At 35.6% G+C, this 20,816-nt stretch overlaps 1 protein-coding gene across 1 annotated transcript in view; it reads right to left on the bottom strand.

The window, feature by feature from the left end:
• LOC149784727 (uncharacterized) overlaps nucleotides 1–20,816 on the bottom strand; it is a 120,282-nt gene that overhangs the window by 62,934 nt on the left and 36,532 nt on the right. Inside the window, exons 6-8 of the mRNA XM_089933039.1 lie at nucleotides 18,989–19,190; nucleotides 12,923–13,201; nucleotides 6,777–6,925 (exon numbers count right to left, since the gene is read on the bottom strand). Of these exons, the coding sequence (XP_089789165.1) occupies nucleotides 6,777–6,925; nucleotides 12,923–13,201; nucleotides 18,989–19,190 (630 nt within the window). The remainder of the gene's footprint in view (nucleotides 1–6,776; nucleotides 6,926–12,922; nucleotides 13,202–18,988; nucleotides 19,191–20,816) is intronic.

Genomic DNA, 20,816 nt, shown 5'->3' with positions numbered 1-20,816 from the left:
TACAGTTTCCATACTCAATCATCATAATTTCTTCATTTTCAATGATTGACAACATTAATTGATTTATGTTTGACATCTAAAGTGAAAATCATAATCTGAATCACAAAAGATGGTATATTTATGTTTTGAACTACTTTCAAATTTCTCTTGAATATAAAAGATCGGTCCCCACCCTAATCCTATTTGGTGACCCCAATTCTATCTGACTTAGATTCAAGTGTTAGTTCACTTTGTTAGGGCTGTTCCATTTAAACATAAATGATACCCTGATAAGGCACTTTTCAGAGTTCATATGAAAATGGAACAGAATTCTAAATTGCATCTATGGGTGATGTAATCCACATTAAAAGTGGCTTCCCTTTGTCCCAATTATACAGTACATACTTTTAAGCAGCTGATTTTAATATATATTCCTTGAAGTTATTTTTTGCTAGTTTCATTAAACCTTCCATCTATCCACTGAGTGTGTCCATCTCTTTGTAGAGGATTGCAAGCTAATAAAATTTCAGAAAATAAGTTTTAAAATTTGTATACTGTAACAGTTACCAAGACTGACTCTAGTTACAGAGACTGACTACTCTGTAACCCCTACAGACTGGCTCTCTATAGTAGTACGACTACTTTAATAATAATCACCTGTATATTTATCGAAAATAAAATGGAACAAAGTTGTTTTCTTTTCTTCCAAAAATCCTTCTTCATTTAAGGAGCTTAGACTTGCTTCATTTTAAATGTTAAGATTTAATATGAAGCTCGACAAACAATATGTATGATCCCATTATTAATAGCTACGGATATTTCTTGTGATCATACACATTCAGATCATGATTATTATTGCCTATTTGCGACGTTTTATCAATTATACGATTGATATTAGTCTTCGTAACAGGTATATGCAAGACCATCTCATTAACAATCATAGGTGTCATTCTCAGCCTGGAGCCTGATTCAAGATGGCAGTTTGTGGTTTCTTTGTTCCATAGATTTTCAAGAGAAACCGTTTACTCATCAGTGGAAGTGCAGTCGTTCCAAATTTCAAGAAATAATATCTTTTATGTGTCTAATATTCAGATTCAATAATTAATAATATTTTTTATGAATGTTTTTAAGTAATTTAACATCAGAAACTATATCTTTGAATACAGCTGGAGCTCAACATTCAAGGGATTTGGTGTAAAAACTGGTGTAGAATAAGCTAATACCTATTGCCATAATTAATACAATACAGGTATGAAAATATTCAGTTAGTGTTAGTGAAATTTAATGTGCACAATATCAGTTATTCAAAAGAATTTTGGACACTTGTTCAAAACAAAGGATTTTATGTAATCCAAGATGGTTACCCATGTGGACCATGTTGAACTACAAACACTATATCTAATATATACCATTTACTGCACTGGCACAGAACAGAATAAATCCATCAATGTTAACATCAGCACATGACCATCCGGATTCAAAATAGAAGATTTCTGTTCTTGTGTTTAATTAAATTCAGGCCAACTCTGTTGAAATATGATAACAGATCCTAAAGAAATTACACTTTGTTTTTAAACTTTTACCATGAAAGACTCTATCAATCTGTTGTATTTGATTCAAGATAACTCACTAGAAGACAGCATCTTCTAAGGATTCTCTAAAAGTGAAACTTACTCTACTGCCACAAAACAACTGTCAAATATTGATAATGATAATTACAGTCTAAAGTACAACACAAACTGTTTGTACTATAAAGCTTATGTCAGAATGGCAGAATAAGTTGACCTCACAGTATGGTCAAGGAACTGATAACAGGTATAATGGCTTGATCTTCAAAATTCTGAATTGATCAGACAATCTGCAGTCCTGCAAGGTTACAGTGACTCTTTACAGTTCCACAAATACTTTTCTTATTCAGGCGCCCTAGCTATAAAGAATGGACAGAAACTAATTTTCATTTCCTAGCTGCAGAAATTTATTCTGAAACATGTAATCATGGAAACAATCAGAATATTTTGCATGCCAGTAGAACCCCATCTTTGCTAGCTAAGGTTCTGATAACCTTATCCACACCTTGGCGGATTGAACAGCTATACTGGTGCTTTGTCCTAGCGACATCTATGGGATTTCATGTGTTGCCTCACTTAGTATGTTACACCAGCTAACCAATAGCTTTGTGCATTGTACATTGGCCAAAAATGGTGGATGCAATTGACCTAAAAGGGATAATTTGCAAGTTTGACATAGAAACTATGGCTATGTATCAGAGGGAAGCCATTACATGTGTATTTGTGTGAAAGGTATTTGTGCAAACACAGACCGGCAGTGTAAAATTGTTTTTTTTATCAGTCCATTCAAGTTGTGAGCTCCCCTTGACTTGATCACATAGTAATATTGCTCGAATTTTAACAACTTAATTTTGATAGGAAGCAGTAGCCTGCAGTGAAATTCAGAGACCCAAAGCACAGAAATGTCTGTTCGATACGCCAAGGTGTAGATAGGGTTATCGGAACTTTGGCTAGCAAAGATGGTAGCACCCAAAACCAGTCTTTGCTAACCTATAGTGGGTCTACTTTTCATTTAACAGAGGGTCATGTACAGCTCTCCCCATCGGGAATTCAGACACATACATTAAGTGCTGTTACACAAATTAACTCTGATGAAAATCAACGAAGATATTTCTCCCTTCAGGAACCAGAAACTAGAAACCACAGTGGTGAGGAAATTTCAGTTGAGCTAGCTGGAGAAAACATTAATAATGAATTGCTCCCCAAGGTCATCACAAAGGATGATGCTCAGTCAGAAAAGGTTTTCTGTACTGCAGGGTGAAAAAGACATGACAGCCTGAATGAGGGAAAACAATTTGCTTCAACAAGAACTTGCAAACATGACAGCAAAAGCCAATAAACTCTCAAAGGAATGTGTATCTCTAACAACCAAACAGGAGTCAGCAAAAAATAAACATGAAAAATTTGAAGAACAGCTACTAGAATTCAAGACAGAATATATAATTATAAGCCTTCAAAAAAGCAAATAAAACCATCAGATGTGACCTAAGTAATACAACAAGCTGTTACCTTATTCTGGAAGTACTACAACACAAAAATGAAAGAGAACATAACGACAATTAAATAAAGACAAAGATTCAATCCTGTCAGATATTATGCATCTGATATATGGCTGTACTGCTTCAAACAATATGCATCCTGACATTTTACCAACAGTGCAGGAAGACATTATAAATATAAAAACAGAAATTGTAAGTACTCTCAAAGAAAAGTCACAAAAACACATCAGTGAAATAAGCCAGCGTATAAAAATAAAAGAAATTTTAAAAAAATTATTAACTGATTATAAAAATTCATTCCTTCTAATAAAGCTAATGGAATACAAATAATGATATGTCATAATTTTGATAATATTAATACAATTCCTCGCAAACTGCATTAATACTATTGCACAGTTTTTCATTTATAAAATGCTAATCGAGATATTTTGCATTATACTTTTGTTTTTACTTTCTTCAAAGAAATCGGAACAAATGTGTGCACTTATCTGATGAGACCTTGTAAATTTATCCTATTGTTTAAACATGAAAAGTAATCCTCTGATGAATGGATAATTATATTCCATATGATAGCTGCTTCTGTTTAAAAGCACAAACAGCAGTACAAACTAAACTCAGTTTACACTTAAATGCAAACCACCTATTTAGATGTTAAGCAATAATTGCCCAAATACATGACCATATAATTTAGGGGGCTAAATTCTTATTTCATGCTGGGTAATTTTGTATTCTTTTATTAATCTCACGGTAAATTTCTTTCAAGTAAAACACGGAATGGGATAGTGTTCTTTTTTTCATTCAACAGATTATAACTGGGCAGTAGTTTTCAGGTATGTACCACCCTATCCCATACGAACCGTAAATAGCATCAGCGGATTTTCTGCAGAAATTAAGGCAGTGACCATTGTAAACACAGTTATAAAATCTTAGCATCAAAAGATGATGTCAATTTCAACTTGGAGATGGTACATTTCTAACAAACGAAGACATCCAACTTGAGGTATTGCACTTAACAGCTCAAATTATGGTCCTGTCATTAACCATGGAAGTTTGCTAATTATTCCTAATTATTATGACCTCAAACATATTGTTGAAATTTATAATGTGAAAAGTTGTCAAAAACCTAGATATTCAGAAAATTTCATTACCAACAAAACTTTAGGGCTTTCTCCATGGATTTCTCCACATTTAACATAATCTTCTAAGGGTAAATTTAAAAACAACATGTGCAACTGAATAGAAATTGTAATCAAACACATAGAAATAACGTGTCAATAATCTGATAGTAGCATAGACCTAATGCTTATAGATGTTTCATCACAGTATTTTCTTGACTGTGACTGCTGTAGCCAAAAATCTGCGAACTTGTTTCTTTGAATAGTATTTGGTGTGTTTCTGTATGTGGTATACAGCTTTGCAGTACGTTATTGTGCCAAGTTGATAAAGTGGCACACACAAGCACACAACTTTGAAACACATAGTCTTGAGTTTATGCCCCATGGTGGGACTATTAATTTTTTTCCCATGCTGTTATAGTCTAGCATGGTATTAATATTATTACCACTTTCTAACTTTTTCCAAGGGTAGATTTACAACTGGTAAAAAAATTATAATTTGGAGGATTGCCTAAAAATATCAACATATCTTGCAACAAAAAGCAGAACTGAGTAAACACTAATAATCATTTCTTTTCATTTTTTATAACACTAACATTGCCAAAAAATGTAGAAAACATTGAGAGTCATGAAAAACATTTTTTTTTAGCAGAATTGTCTTTTTAGCTTTTCGCAAAAGATGAAGCAGCTAACTGCAGAAACTTTGCAGTCAGAAGTACTTGACTTAATGAAGCAAAACTGTTTCTAATGATATTTGCAACTGATTATGATACATTTTGCAGTAGCGATTTAGATTCCATTTTATGAGAGAGAAAGAGAGAGGTGATTTGTCATTTGCAATCAATAAATGAAATGAGAGAGAAAATGAAAAAAAAGAGTTGTCATCTGCAATCAATATGAGCAAGACAATGGATTGATTCATCATCATCTCTCTCTCTCTCTTGCTCTCTCATGTGTGCCTTTTGACAAGTTTGTTTAGATCTATCTGAATAATGCAGATGCATTAACTTATTGCAAGAGAAATTGATCAACATTTCTAAATGTACTGAATATACAAGACTTGTGAAATTATTTTTTATTGTCCATTTATAATATCGAAATAAAGATCACTGACTGCTGAAATGGTATCTGATTATAAATTGCTGATGATATCTTGGTCTTGCCATGGTTAATCGTTTATTGTATGTATCACTCCATCGCTGAGCAAAAGTGGACAATCTAGTTAGTACAATTAAGATATTTTCTGTAAGGCATGAATCATGAATAATAATCATCATGTCCCTTCTGTGCTGGCTTGCATGAAGTATTTTACAAAAGAGAGACCTGATGTTTTCCTGGAACTACTAAGGGGAAAAGTGATCAAGCATTACTTCAACAAGAAATATCAACATATACACTAAACAAACATCTCATTTGATCACTGTGTACATGCCATTATAACTCAAAGACAAACCTTTGCTTCAATGTTTGTTGTTACTTCTCTCAGGTTTTTGCAGAACCCATTCTGATTTGTCCTTCACCACTGACTGACACGAAGGAAGTTTTTCAGGTTGATAATTATTTCACGATTTACATGCTGAAACTTTCCATTTATAAAATTGTATATTGTAATTATAGAAATTTCTTTCAAGTATTCTGTCAGCTATAAGCAATAAACATTTTGTAATGACAAAACATAACTACAGTGTGACCCCGCTATAGCACGCTTTCTTATAACACGAATTCTGATATAACACGTTCGTGGCTTAAAACGCAAACTAACTTTTAACGACTTGGGATGTACTGAAAAGTAAATATGCTTCATCATTCGTTACATGATTGTGTTGTGTTTTTCCACTGAATTCAGACTAATATGACCTGTGACAAAATTACTGAATATTTTAAATACGTGTGTGTGCATATTTTTGATGGAATCACTTGTACTGTGGATTAATTGTATATGATGAGATTCACGGGTGAGTACATGGTACTGATACTCTGTTCATGCTATACATCAGACATGTATATATAAACATTATTCATGTACATGTATATGCATCAATTCGTGGTTTTCTAAATAAAGTAAACTATTATATATGCCTTCTCTGTTTTCACTACAGGTGTATTTCTCATTTAATATGCATCGATTTCAGATGGTAACTGTGCCGATGAAGCACATATTTTACCGCCCGCATTTATTACCTAACCCACCCACCCCGCTATTGTTTGGGGTACATGCATCATTGTCTTCGGCTAACTGATCTGGTTGCTTATAAAACGGATTGGCCTATAACACGGTCGAGTTACACGGTTCCCAACTACCGTATTATTGACAAATAGATTGGTATCTTGCATATATAAGGAATCCAAACAATTCTGCCAAGCAACCAAATGCATAAAGTGGATTGTTTTAGTTTTCTTCATAGATTGTTCAACATTTTGAACTTGAAATTGGACACCCAAGTTTATAATAATTTTTTGTGACAAGACTTTATCAAGCTCACTTTCTAATGAGGAATCAAGTGTTTAGAAACTGTTGCAGTCTGTCCAAGTTAATAATGCATGGAAGCAAACTGAGATATATTTTCCTGATATCTTGAAGCCTCAACAATATCTTTTTGTGATCTCAATCGTACCTTTCCTGCATCAACAACCGCAATTCTCTCTCCTTCAGGTTTACCAGCTGACTGAGCAGTTACATCTGCTTCTACTCTCTCCCTCGTACCCAGCTGCTTCTGTGACTTCTGTTTCTTGTGTTGCTCTTCAGCAGGGAGGGTATGGCCACCTGCAAAAAGAATTGTTTAGCATGCAATCTTTAGGTTTTTTAACTCTACCACATCTGAACCCAAGAGCATTTCTCCAACTGGGTTTTATGTTCATACAGCAGCTGTTAACTGCCTCTGTTTCCTGAGATGGTCTTTAACTGGGATTGCAAGGGAACCTGTAAAAGGGATTATTTTTAATGTAGTCTAAGTTTAACGACTCATCGGATCTGAATGTGATCACAGACTTTATCATAATGCATATACTGTCTAGGAAAATTGAGAATACTAAATGTATTACATGTTGCCTTTCAGGAATACAAGAATCTGACTGTGGTCTACATTAAGAGCTTGGTATCAAGCTTTTGTTAAAGTGGTATTCGTTTTGGTAAATTATAGATGATGCATAAACATACCAAGTAACGTGAATCTGGGGCCTACTAAACTGGATAAACTGACCACATTACTTACGTATACAAATTTCCGACACTGACCTTAATTTGTGTACATGCATGCCATCATTTCCATCCATAGTAATTAAATCATTATACAAAGGATTGTATCTTCTTACATATTAGACGAGTATGTATCAGCAATGTTTGCAAATCAAAGGTATTATTACCATTTACACGTCATTTAATTGATAAAATTCTACTCTCCACTCTGTAGATTTCAGAACCAACCACTATCTTAATAAAAAGAAATAATTACCCTTATAATAATTGTACCAACTTGTCCTACTAATTTACTAAGTTTCTGAATATTCACACTGGATATTGGTGTTCAAATGTGGTCAATACATACAGGACCTCAAGTGTCACCATGCTATGTAGAGTTTTCATTACTGACCGAATTTAGACCAACTAGTCATTCTCATCTTCTTTTCCACATATTTTACTTTCCTATGACAACCATCAGTAACGGTAGATAAATATATAAAGCCAAAATCTATTTTTTCGCGAAATATAGAGCCTAAGAAATTTTTTCTCTAATTCTATAGTCCTGCTGATCAGGCAAGGTATTGGCAGCCATGTACAAGCCACATAGAACTGCATTAGAACACCTGACAATAGTCATGTACAAACCACACAGAGCTGAATGAAAACATCTGACAACAGCAATATACAAAACAGCTGAATTAAAACATCTGTCAACAGCCATGTACAAAACACAGAGCTGAATGAGAACCCCTGACAGCAGTCATATACAAACCACACATAGCTGCATGAGAACACCTTTAGGACAGAAATACAGCAAAATACAAGATGTGTCAATTCAATTGTTCTATGCTGGTATGACATCATTCCAATCCAATAAGCCAACTGAACCATGAGCGCTTAGTTCAGGAAGAATAGTGATAAATATACTTTCAAGATGGTTGTCAGTAGTAGATAGATACTCAACATTTCAATTTAGGATCAACTAAACATCACAGGGAGTTATTTATTTAAAATCCAATATTCATATGTCTATGAAAGAGAAGCAGCATTTAAAGATGCCTGTTGTGGTGGCCATAATGGATGTCCATGCAGCACCGTTCTAAACAGCTAGACTCTTCAATGAATGCATAAGTGAAGTTTCATGGAAATACTCGAAGTGGTTCAGCAGGACCACTCTGGTGGCCGAAGTGGTTAAAGCATCCACCTCAGATGCAGGAGACTGTATGTGTGACCCACGGCCAAGTCATACCAAAGACTGATACAAATGGCACTAGCAGTTGCCTCGCTTGGTGCTCAGCATTAGAAGGTTAGTGTTAGGGCTGCTTGGCATGGTGTCAGGATAATGTGACAGGGTGGGATACTTGTTTGTGACATGAGGCCCCATTGCTAGACATCACTATAAACTGCCACACTGCACTTATTGTAGAGATATGATTAAAATTGTTAAAGCTACTTTTACTGACAGATAGACAACACGTGACAGACAACATACAATCTATTCTATGACTAACAGAGCTAATAAGGAGTAAATCAATTTCTTATCAAAGTAGAATCAAGGACATATAATTACTTTTGTCTGTCAAAATTAAACTTCTGGATAAAAGTGGACATTACTGTATGACCTTTCATATTTATATTATTGCATAAGACATATGCAGTATACAATTTGGATTTTGCATATTGACTAGTTTTCTTTGGATGCCTGTTGCCATTGCTACTTCAATTACTTTTAACTTAGCTGTCTCAACTGCTTTTCGTTGGATGCTGATATAGGTTTAAGAATAATTTAAAGTTTATGCAGTTTACACTTAATATTCAATATACTTATCAATAAATGAAACATCATATGCTCTATTTTAAGGTGAGGAAATTGTAATAGATGATTTGCCATTTTAACTTCAAACTTAATATTTATTCATGAATGAAAGAAAAATAATCCTTAGTATCCACTGGAGGTATATAACAAAATTCCTCCTTTAGGATCAAAATGCTGTAATTGATGCAAACTTCTGATCTCTGAATATTCCTACAATACACTAACAGATATGAATGATTTTAATAATTCTGCTGATCCATTAATTCCTCAGTATATCACAGTATTAATACTTTTGCCACATTTATACAAATATTGAATGAAGAGGTGAATAATCCACACAAAACTAAACATTCCCTATACAAGTTTATACAAATAGCTGTTATCTTCTGGTGACGTGAAGAATTATTAGCTATTTTATTCATTATACTGATCAAGCGCCTAAACAGGCAGAGACACTCATTTATGTCAGACAAAAAGTATGACACACATTCCCAATCTACAATTTTTATAATTTGACTAAATATTAATGATTTAAAACTAGCTTCCCCATATCCCACCTCGCCAATTTAATGATATCTGTTTTTATTCCATCAGCTGGGTCAGTCAGTGATAACATATAAGACAATCCAATCTTGTTCCCCATGAATGATTTAAGTGCATTACTGATCATTCAGTTCAACCCATAGGAGTGCAAGACTGAGAGTCAAATATTTCAGTTCAATTTCAATGCCTAACTATCAAGTAAGTCACGGAGTGAAATATACTTAATTCAATTCCAATTAGTGGTTATTGTTTATTCAAGTGCTGGAAAAATAATAACCACCAATTAGAACTGAATGTGCCTCGTTCATTACATGACAAACCAGAAGTGTATGAATCCAAATTGGATCCAATTAGAAGCAAAGCAAAAGAGGCACTACACATATATCTATTAAATGATTAGTAATATAATTGTATCCAACACTGGAACAAGTTCAGAATATTCTCTTTTATGTTGATATACTTGCTCAGTGACTGAACATGCCAATAGGATAAACAAAATTATCACAGTATCAGCCAGTGGGAAGATTTCTAACTGCATCAGTTGGTCAACTTGTATAATTGTATCCATATGTTGGATCGGAATGTGAGTTGCTAAGAGACTTCATTTCTCACTGACAGAAATAAATGCTTGTTGGCTGTAGCAGCTGTTTTGCATCTGCAGGAAATACAGTATGAGTGACTCAGTTGTTAGTCATTTCCATTCCTGCACTCAGACCTGTTGCGGATAATATTTTACTTGCACAAAGAAACAACTAGTTTCTCTGTTTTAAATATGGCATTGGATTGTCTTCCAAATTTAAATGAAGACATGAAATTGGTAATAAAATGTTTTTAATGCATTTATTCTTTGCAAAGAAAAGGGCACGGTGACTGAGATCCAATCAAATGGAGACCCTTAAATGGCTGAAAATGCTGAATTAAATCACAACTACTTCAAAGTAGTCTGATTGAAATCACTGTTGTTCTCTTGCATTTGTTTTATCTTGTCAAGGATGAAGATGGCATACAACAAGAAGAAAAGTCATGGGGATGTCTATAATCTGCATACTGGAATTACAATCAATATACAGACACATATTAAATGACTCAAGATGAGACCAAACAAATCAAATATATTCATTTCCCGTTGCACTGGTTTTACAAATTAGGGTAGGCAGGTCAGGTTTTTCCTTTTAAACAATATAATGTATTCAATGTAGATTTTATACGGTCAGCAATGAGGAACCGGAGGACAGTCAGCTGAACAGACACACACTTTTTTATGTCTGGACTGACAAGACACTCATGTTGGTATTGTGTATTGAAGATGTAATGTATTCTAGATTATGTACTGAGATACATATCAGTATGAAACACAGGTAAGATGTTTCTGGCCATATATATTTGATTGAGTAATGTTGCAAATTTTCTAGTAAAGTATGTTTCTCTGACAATACTTACCATGATTACATTAGTATTAGGAATATAAGCACGCTACCTCCAAAATTCCAAACCTACTAAAAGACAAAAACTTGTTATTTTCTTTCTGTCTATTATCATATGGACATTCCGATGGTTCCACTAGGTGTCACTAGTTTCAAGCTGAGTAAAACCATATCAAGGATGCTAGCATACCAGAATCTATGGGAGGGTCTTAAAGTAATATGATTAGGTAAGTAATCTCAGAGAAAAAACTGTCTGAGAGACAGTTACCTTAATCTCTATAGACATCCCCAATCACATTCGCATTAGAAGAATAGGTAATAGGAGAAGAGAATGTTGAGCATCCTATCAATACTTCAGACCATTCATTGGAAGAAATACTGGATTCAATATGTGCAGAATAACATACTCTCCTACTTAAAGAATCAAAGCATATGGTCACATTATCTGACTGTTCTATCAGGTTAAGAAGATAACTGCAGATATTTCTGACCATCAAAATTCATTGGTCAATCCAGTGAATCTGAGAAGCCATGTTGGTTTAAATGGTTCTTATCTCTGCAGAGCTAGTTTTCTGAGAAAACTCAAGATGGTTGAATCTGCATGCCAGCCAACAGCTTCTATGCCATCTTAGATCGAAACATTACATTCAAGAGATTACTCTAATTGTATGAGTGGAAATCCTTATGAGGCAACAATGATCTATTCAGATATTAGAGTACACCAAGCGTTTAACCCACTTAAGCCATGAAGATCATGTTTGAGAGGTCACGTCATGCCTTTCCGCCTTCATGGGGAAATAAAGAGGTGTTTGCAGTTACCACATTTTCCCTCTGTGTGCTTCAAGTAGTGCGTGAGGGCACGGACATGACCATGCATGGCTCCTGTTTTCAACTGATCTCTCAACAAGGAGAAATGTATGACAACTTTTTGAATACACACTGACAGGAATCGGTTCATGGTTATAGAGCCTGGCTGTGTCATACGGATTACTGAACCATGCAAACTGTACTGAAAGATAGTTCGGTTTGACTGAAAGGGCATTTAACTCATTCACCCTGCATGCTCAAGTTAAAGCTGTCAGGAAAAACGTTTTGTGATAAATGCCGCCGCATTGACTTTGTGAATATCGTGAATGTCTCTGAATTGAACCATGTTAAGAGATATGGTGAAGATGTATAATCTATTGGAGATATGGAGAAGGTGTGTAGTCTATTGAAAATCAGAATTTGCTGGTAGGTGTGACAGATCTGTATTATTATGACTAATATCACATCCACCATCAAAGACTTCATGGAGTGGTATTATTTCATGATAACTTTTGCCCAGTTATTTTCTTCATAGGGCCAGATAACCAGCTTAGCCAGCTGATGGATCAAGGCAATCAAAAGGACAATGTTACTGAATCAGTACCAGTGTCTGAAAACATCACTTTCCTCCTAAGCCATCCAAGTGGATGACATTCTTGCTCACATAATTCCCATCACAATGGAAGGTCTAAAGTCTTTCTCATGCAAGACTTTCCTGACAAGAGGAAGTCATGAAGGAGAAGTTGGTCTGGGTAAGAATGGAACATCGTCATATTAGTACTTTTTCAAGAAGATTTGGTTTCCTGTAATCTTCCTGGGCAGGATGACTAAAAGTAAATCACTGACCCAGGTCTGAAAGGGGATATCTGAATTATCCCATAAATCTGTCTCCATATTTTCTGTAGCAACTATGCTACTAAGGCATGTGATTGGGGTGAGGATGAGTATGTAAAAGCACATAACCCCATTCCTAAAGCTGACTGGTAGTACATCCATAGTAGGCAATTTGTGATTCCACCTTGTCCCCAAAAGGATGATCAATGAAACTTTCTGAATGAATTGCTTGGTACTTTCTAAAGAAAATGTCAGAGATGACAATGAGTTTGCTGGGAGCATAGCTGATTTGTGCATTGATATGAAGTTGGTAACACCAATAAAGCTGCCAATACCAGCAGGTACTATGGTGCTGGCTTATTTGATTAGGCAGGTTATCACTACAGAATAGTCTGGTATAACCAGGACTGGCTTCCTCCAGTCTGTCCTCCACAACTGAAAGGTATTTATGATAAATTCTTCATTTTAAGGAGGTTAATGTCAAGTGGCAGTTCTCCAAATATCCATGTTACTCAATGTATTGAAGTCATGAAACAAATTGATTCCCATCACATAAATATTGGAGTCAGTCATTCCTGGTCAGGTTTTTTCAAAACAATTCCTATCAACAGCAAATCATAGTTTCACTAATGACACAAGAAAAATCGTATCATGATGATATTGATCATTTGGTTGAGTAGAATGGATAAAAGGTGTGACTGAGCCAGAAATGTCATGTATAATGGATACAAATAAAGACAGCCCAGCAGGATTAAATCCACTAATGCACTACTGAGTTTCCCCAATTAAAAATATATTGTCTGAAATTGATGCGTTTTTGGAAATGCATTCTATGAATTTAATGATCCGTGAAATATGGACATGAGGGTATCATACCATATTGAGACTGGTAATAAACTTCATACACCGGTAGACACAACACTAGAATGAGTGGCGGTCAGATATTGCCCAATTCACAAGCTCAGGTGAGTGTAAAAGACAATCATTTCTTCCCTTAAAAGGAATATAATTAACCATATGTAATTGGAGAAGATCATCAAGAAAATCTGTCAATGAGTAAATTGACCAGAATAGGGTGACAACAAGCTCCATAATTTTGGAAAAGAGCCAGGGACTGATATACATCAAATAAGAAATTGAAATTGTTATATCATTTTGAAACAAAGTACCTAGCAATGAAAACATGCCAGATTTGTAATAGTTAGCCAATCTGCAATGTATAACATATTTTCAAGGCTCTGGTCATCCCTACAATGATGAAGGTTCAATTTATTTTGAACTTGTCCAAAGTTGCTAGATTTATGTAAACACACATATTTTATAATTATGATTTGCTAGTTTTGGAAAGAAAAATAATTAGATAAAACATAGGTATTTATTATAATAGATGCTAGTATATAATGAGTGTATGCTAAAGTTCAATGAGAGAGTGAAATATGGCATGGAAAATTCCAAGCTATTGCCCATTTCAAGATAACCATATGTTTTCATGAGTTACGTGAACACATGACAGAACCAGTATTGCAATAATGTAAGTTTTCAAGATAAATATTATAGTAAAGAGCAAATCACAAAATTAAGTTCATGCATTCAAGCTAATTGCATTTTCATAGAATAAGTAGTGCATAATATATTATTATTTCATGTCACTCTAAAATGGTACATACATCATATAAGAAAGGAGGTTACAGTGTTCCTTGTCTTGGGATACGATGTGCTACACTGGTTGATCCAGCATTATTGGAACTGGGGGTGTCTAGTGCTCACAAGCATACAGTCAGATGTGGGAGTCAGGGAACCAAGGGGCATCGATGAATGGATCGAGCAATAGTTGTTTGCCGTTGGGACCAAGAAAAGTTGTGGAACAAACAATCAAATCCTCTCTGTGCTATGTCAGCTTGGTATGCAATAAAACTGACTTTCTATGGACGGACCTTCAACAGGACAGCTTTCAGAGGTTCGTTTCCTATGAGACACCCTTGGATCCTTTTGTTAATTTCCCGTGCTATCCCTGTATCGACGCTGTGGATGTGAGGAGGGAGGGAAATGTGTGTCTCTTAGAGGGCTTGTTTGTGGAGTTCATCCATCAGCACGTTAAAATGTTAAAAAATAAAGGCTGCGCTCTTTATCTTAGCCATATCGTGGACCTTCAGGTAAGTGCAGGCACAGGACACTGAGTTACGTTCCACTAACTGGACTGGCAGCTGCAGTTCCAACATTGGCCAACAAGTGTAGAGCGGCTATGTTCAGTACTTGGTCCATTCTTGAGACAGACTCCCATGCATGCCCTTCAGTGTTCGGTTTAGGAGATCATAAGCTATTTCCATCAGTTGGAAGAACGAAAGTCCAACAGTGAAGTCACAGCAATGATATTGTTCCTTAACTGCCAAGTGTCAACCAAGGGCATCAAATCCATATGTATGGAGTGTGACTGGGTCACCCCCAAAGAAGCAAATCACTGTCAACTGCTGCAGTGGAATAAAAGACTGGTAAGGGGATCAAAAGTAAAACCACCAATGAACTGATGATGAAGGTGGGACAGAACATCTGTAACTCTCCCAGACTGCGAAAGTAACTTAAGTCAGAATCTTCCATGCGATCATATGATCAACAGATGCTTGAGTTCTGGTGCATTTTGCTGATGAAGTGGGAGGAGGAGGACAAGGAAATGGGGACAAAAAACGCCCTCAATGGAGGCTCAGAAGGCTAAATCTTCCCATGCGAAACGACATCTGTTAAGGCATAAGGAACTACACATGGTATCATGACAAATGGGTGTTTCAAGGTGATATGAGTTAGACTGTTCCCTGTTCATGTTTGCAAAAGTCAGGTTCGACATCCTGGAAGCTGGGTTGTTACTGAACGAGCCTGGCCCTTCGTGACCCCTAGTATATGGACTAGGCCGGTCGCAACAGAAATACACCATCAGAGAGAGGATGATATCATTAGGATCAACAGTTGGGATGGATTAGAGTATATTTGACCCATTTAACCTGTCTGTATGTCTGTTGAATCAGAGGGATCATGGCTGTTTGTTAGCTCCCTCATTGTTCTGTAAAATGACTAAAGTTAGACCCTGAGAAGGCTCCATGTCCAAGTACCTAAATGTGTGACAATGGCAAGGTATTAGAAACTTGTAATGGCAAAACATTGTTGTAATAGAAAGTGAAAAGTTTGGAAAAATAGATCCACTATGCAATTTGGATTTTTAACATAGCTTTAACAATTTTTCAGTCATATCACTATGATGACTGCAGTGTGGCAGTTTATAGTGATGTCTAGCACTGGGGCATCATCCCGCAGACACTTAGCATGATGTCCCACCCAGTCACATTATCCTGACACCAGGCCAACCAGTCCTAACACTAACCTCTTAATACTGAGCACCAAACGAGGCAGCTGTTAGTACCATTTTCATAAGTCTTTGGTAAGACTCGGCCGGGGATCGACCCCACGGCCTCCCACATGATGGAGTATACGTTCCTTAGAAGTAGGAAACTCCTCTAACTTGTAGTGGTGTATCTTCCAAGTAGATACTGGATTTTGCAAGGTCTGTCTTGACTAGTGTGTGCCTCTTGGAACGAGAAGAAGAAGTAACTGATACGTTGTTAGGCTCTGCCCCCAAGTTTTATACGAAGGGGAGGTCACTCTGCTTGACCGCCACATAGGCCAGCAGACAACTTTTAGCTCCCTTTAGCTAAAAGTACTATCTGGGAGGGCTGGATTTGCGAGGTAGTAGTAGTTCTCTGAAGGTATTATGATTGGATAACATATCTGAAGAAGAAACTTGGACCTGAATCAAACAAGGACAAGCCAGTATCCAGATTTTACCAAAATGGGATTTCTGTAACTTGTGCTGCTATTGTATTTGAATGGTCATTTCTTTAAGACTTATTGCAAGATCATAAGGGTTGGCAAGTCTGGACAGAGACCAGTTTGGAAAAATGGGGCAGAAGATTCAACACGAGGGAGGCATTGTTTATTTTGTAAAATGATTTTTTCCCATAGTTGGTAGTGTTGATAGTGTGTGTGTGTCTTGATGACAGGCTGGATAATAAATAATAAAAAAAACAAGACAAATGTAGACAACTATAGTGCAGATATATCCAATAAATGTAAATGATCATTAGGTGCTTCATTAATTCATATATCATGTTTTTATTTCAGTGAGATCTCATTAACAGAGTGGGAAAAGGGTGCACAGAAATCAACATTTTGGGAACCAAGGATGAATGTTCCAAGTGCAATGCAGGTATTCGAGATGTAATAGTTTATCCAATCAGGTACCACCAAGAAAGTATTCATTGGAAATCTGGGCCAGCAAATTTCCTTTTTATATCTGCAAATTTCCTTTCTAAATGTCAAATTCAAATTGCAGTCATTACCATTTTACTAGTCATCCTAATTCATCAAGTAACTTTCCAATCCATATTCTAATTCAGTTAATTAGTTCTATTGTAACAACTGAAAAGCAATTGTCATAGCAACTAAAGTCATGTTACTTGTGTGAATGGTACAAGTCTCTGTAACAGGTTATGAACTACATTAATTGTCACTACACAAGTACATGCATAATTTGCTCTTTTGATTGTTCCAAGCATCAGCCAGAACTTTATGTTTTCAATAATACCGGCTGAAGTCTGGCACTTTTAAGTGAAGTTTCACTTCTTCTCACCTTATTGAGTTCCCTGATTGAAGAATGCAACTAATCCTAAGACTGGTGCTAATTCTCTTCTACTGCAAATACAGTTTAATCTATCATAAAGATTCACATGCCATACAGAACAGTGCTTTTTAGCAGTTTCTTGAACACACTTTTTATTGGTCCCGGCAAATATTGTAGAAATTACACCTGTATTAAGTGCCTGCATTCAACAGCCACATTATAGTGGTCCACACAACATAATTATTGTAAAAAGTATAAGGAGAATTAATGTAGAAACAGCAACTGTATTAAGTGCCTGCCTTTAACAATAACTTTATACGGACCCTAATACCAATATTATTGTAGAAATTATAGAAATTATAAAGATAATTAATGTAGAAATTACACTCTTATTAAGTGCCTGCCTTCAGCAGTCACTTTTTGATGTTCCACATAATATAATTAATGTATAAATTATTTTTTTTTCCATTAATGTAAAATTGCACCAATATTAAGTGCCTGCATTCAACAGTCACTTTTTATAATCTCAAGAATAATATTGTAGAATTACACCGATATTAAGTGTCTGTCTTTGATTACTTTTTAATAGTCCACATAACACAATTATTGGCATGACTCCTGTGACCTAAGTGGTTCAAGTGTCTGCCTCGGCTTTGGGAGGTCATGGATTTGAACCCCAGCTTCGTCACACAGAGAAAAAGAATGGTACAGGCAGCTACCTTGCTTGGTGCTCAGCATTAAGAGGTAAGTGTTAGGACTGGTGGGCCTAGTATCAGGATAATGAGACTGGGTGATACTTGATGTCACATGTCTGCAGCATGATGCCCCAGTGTCAGACATCACTCTAAACTCCACAATACAGACATTGCAGCAAAATGACTCAAACTGTTAAAGCTATGTTAAAAATCTAAACCCACACAAACATAATTTTGTAGAAATTATAAAAAGAATTAATGTAGACATTACACCGGTAGTAAGTACCTGACTTCAACAACCACTTTTTAATGGTCCCCACAATTATTGTAGAAATTACACCTGTATTTAGTGCCTGCCATCAAAAGCCACTTTTTAATGGACCCTATAACACATTTATTGTAGAAATTATACCTGTATTAAGGGCATGATTTCAACAGTCACTTCTTAATAGCCCACATAATATAATTATTGTAGAATTTACACCTGTATTCAGTGCCTGCCTTCAACAGTCACTTCTTAATAGCCCACATAACATAATTATTGTAGAAAATTACACCTGTATTCAGTGCCTGCCTTCAACAGCCAGATTTTAGTGGTCAACATAACATAATTATTGTAGAAATTACTAATAAAATTAATGATGAAACTGCAACTGTTTCAAGTGCTTGCACTGAACACATTTTAATGGTCTCTATAACATAATTCTAGCAAATAGCTGTTTAAAGATCCCTTTTATAAGTTTAAAATGAATGACAAGTCTGACCTAATGAAAGACCCATAAGTGTCAGAAGAAAAGTGCATCTAATACTGCAAATAATTATTCATAGATTTCATGCATCCCCTTTACGTACCAGTCATACCTGAGACAGAGGTCGTCTCTACTATTCCTTTTGTTATACGAGATGTAAAAAACTTCCACACAGCTCCAAGAAAGGTCCAGGCCCTGGGTTGTTCACTGGACACAGTGGCAGAAGGTGCTGATGTGGTGGGCAGGGTGAACTCTCCTGTTTCAGAGGTCATAGGTATTGTCTCTGACTGTTTTCCTTTTGCAGATGATTGTTTCTAAGAAAATATTAAACAACACATTAGAAACTCCCTTGGATAAACTATTTAAAACAGTAAGGCTGTCAAAGTTATACTAAAGCTATACATTGTACTTGTCAATCCCATGATCGCTTACCTGGGTACCAAATCAAAAAGAAACTGTATTAAATGTGAAAACCTGAACATGCAGTGAATGAAATCTCTTTAAAGTTGCAACTGAACAAATGTTAATTGTGTAGCAACATCAAAATAACACCCTGTTACTTGCAACTGAGCACATAGCACACCTGTGACTTAATCCAATGGCTGTCATGTTGGAAAACAAGCTAACGGAGTAAGATCAAACATTTACTGGAAGTGGTAGAACCCTACCTGTGAAAGGAAGATTGCTTGAGCCAGGAGATGTTTGTATCCTGAATTGAATGACAAGAAAAAGTAACAATTTTGTCAGTTGAATTGGGATATGACAACTTTACCACAAGTAACGGATGGTTGCACAGATTTCAAGTGCAACACAATACTAAGTGTTCTGTCCTTAGTGGAGAATCAGCTGATGTTAATAATGAAGTTGTCGAAGATTGAAACAAAGGACTAAACGATATATGTAGGGGATATGACAGCAAGGATATTTTTAATTGTGATGAGACTCTGTTTTGTTTTTTAAACTGTTACCAACAAAGTGACAGATGATGTGATCTGTAACATAATTATAAAGACAATTTTTAAACTATATCAATGGTTATTCAAATCATTCTTTTGAAAATGATTACACAGTTTGTTTTACATTTATTGCACAACACGCATGTGATTTATTAATGAAAATATTAAATGTTTTAGAATTAAATGTACTTGTGACTTTCTTCATATGTATTTACTATTCGCATTAGTCATCCCCCTCTAGAAAGGCCACCTCATTATAAGGCCACTTCCCTGCTGCAATTGACCTTATGCCAGAAGGTAGATCGATCCGCCTACCGAACACGACTTGACAACCTCTTAACCTCCGACAAACATTCTGTGAAAATGGCAGGCGTGATAACATTAAAATATATACCAGACGATATTGGTGATCAATATTTGCCATATGAAACAACACTGAGACAGAGACAGAAAGCGAGAGCATTTATCCATCGCTTGCACTTCTCTAAGTTACGTCGGCATGCGGAGAACTCACCCCCACATATCTGGAGAAGTCGCCCCAGAGTGGTTGGAGAAGTCGCCCCAATTGGTTGGAGAAGTCATCCCAAAACTTGTCACCCAAATAACCTTTTTATAACAGAATTAAGTCATCTTTTACGTGATTCATATATATATTTTTTATATATACGTGATCACAAAAGAGGTATGAACTAAATTAAAGCAATATCACAGTAATATTAATAAGGACGAAATTAAGTCTGTATATAATCTAATGAATGACGACAGTATAGTGATTAAAAAGGATGATAAGTCAAACATTATTATCATTGTGAATCAAGATGATTATGTTTTAGAAGTTGAACATCAATTAAAAATTAAATAAAAAATTAATGAGATCGCTAAAAAAAATAATTCCATATGTGAGGAATTTGATACTTTCCCTCTTAACATATGTACACCTCAATTCTACATATTACCCAAAACTCATAAAAATCCTGACCATAA

Source organism: Sinohyriopsis cumingii, chromosome 14, assembly GCF_028554795.1.
Source record: "Sinohyriopsis cumingii isolate HCF-2022 chromosome 14, ASM2855479v2, whole genome shotgun sequence".
NCBI classification, from domain to species: Eukaryota; Metazoa; Mollusca; class Bivalvia; order Unionida; family Unionidae; genus Sinohyriopsis; species Sinohyriopsis cumingii.
The sequence above is the reverse complement of the archived record's forward strand: the minus strand, read 5'-3'. Positions and strand labels throughout refer to the sequence as shown.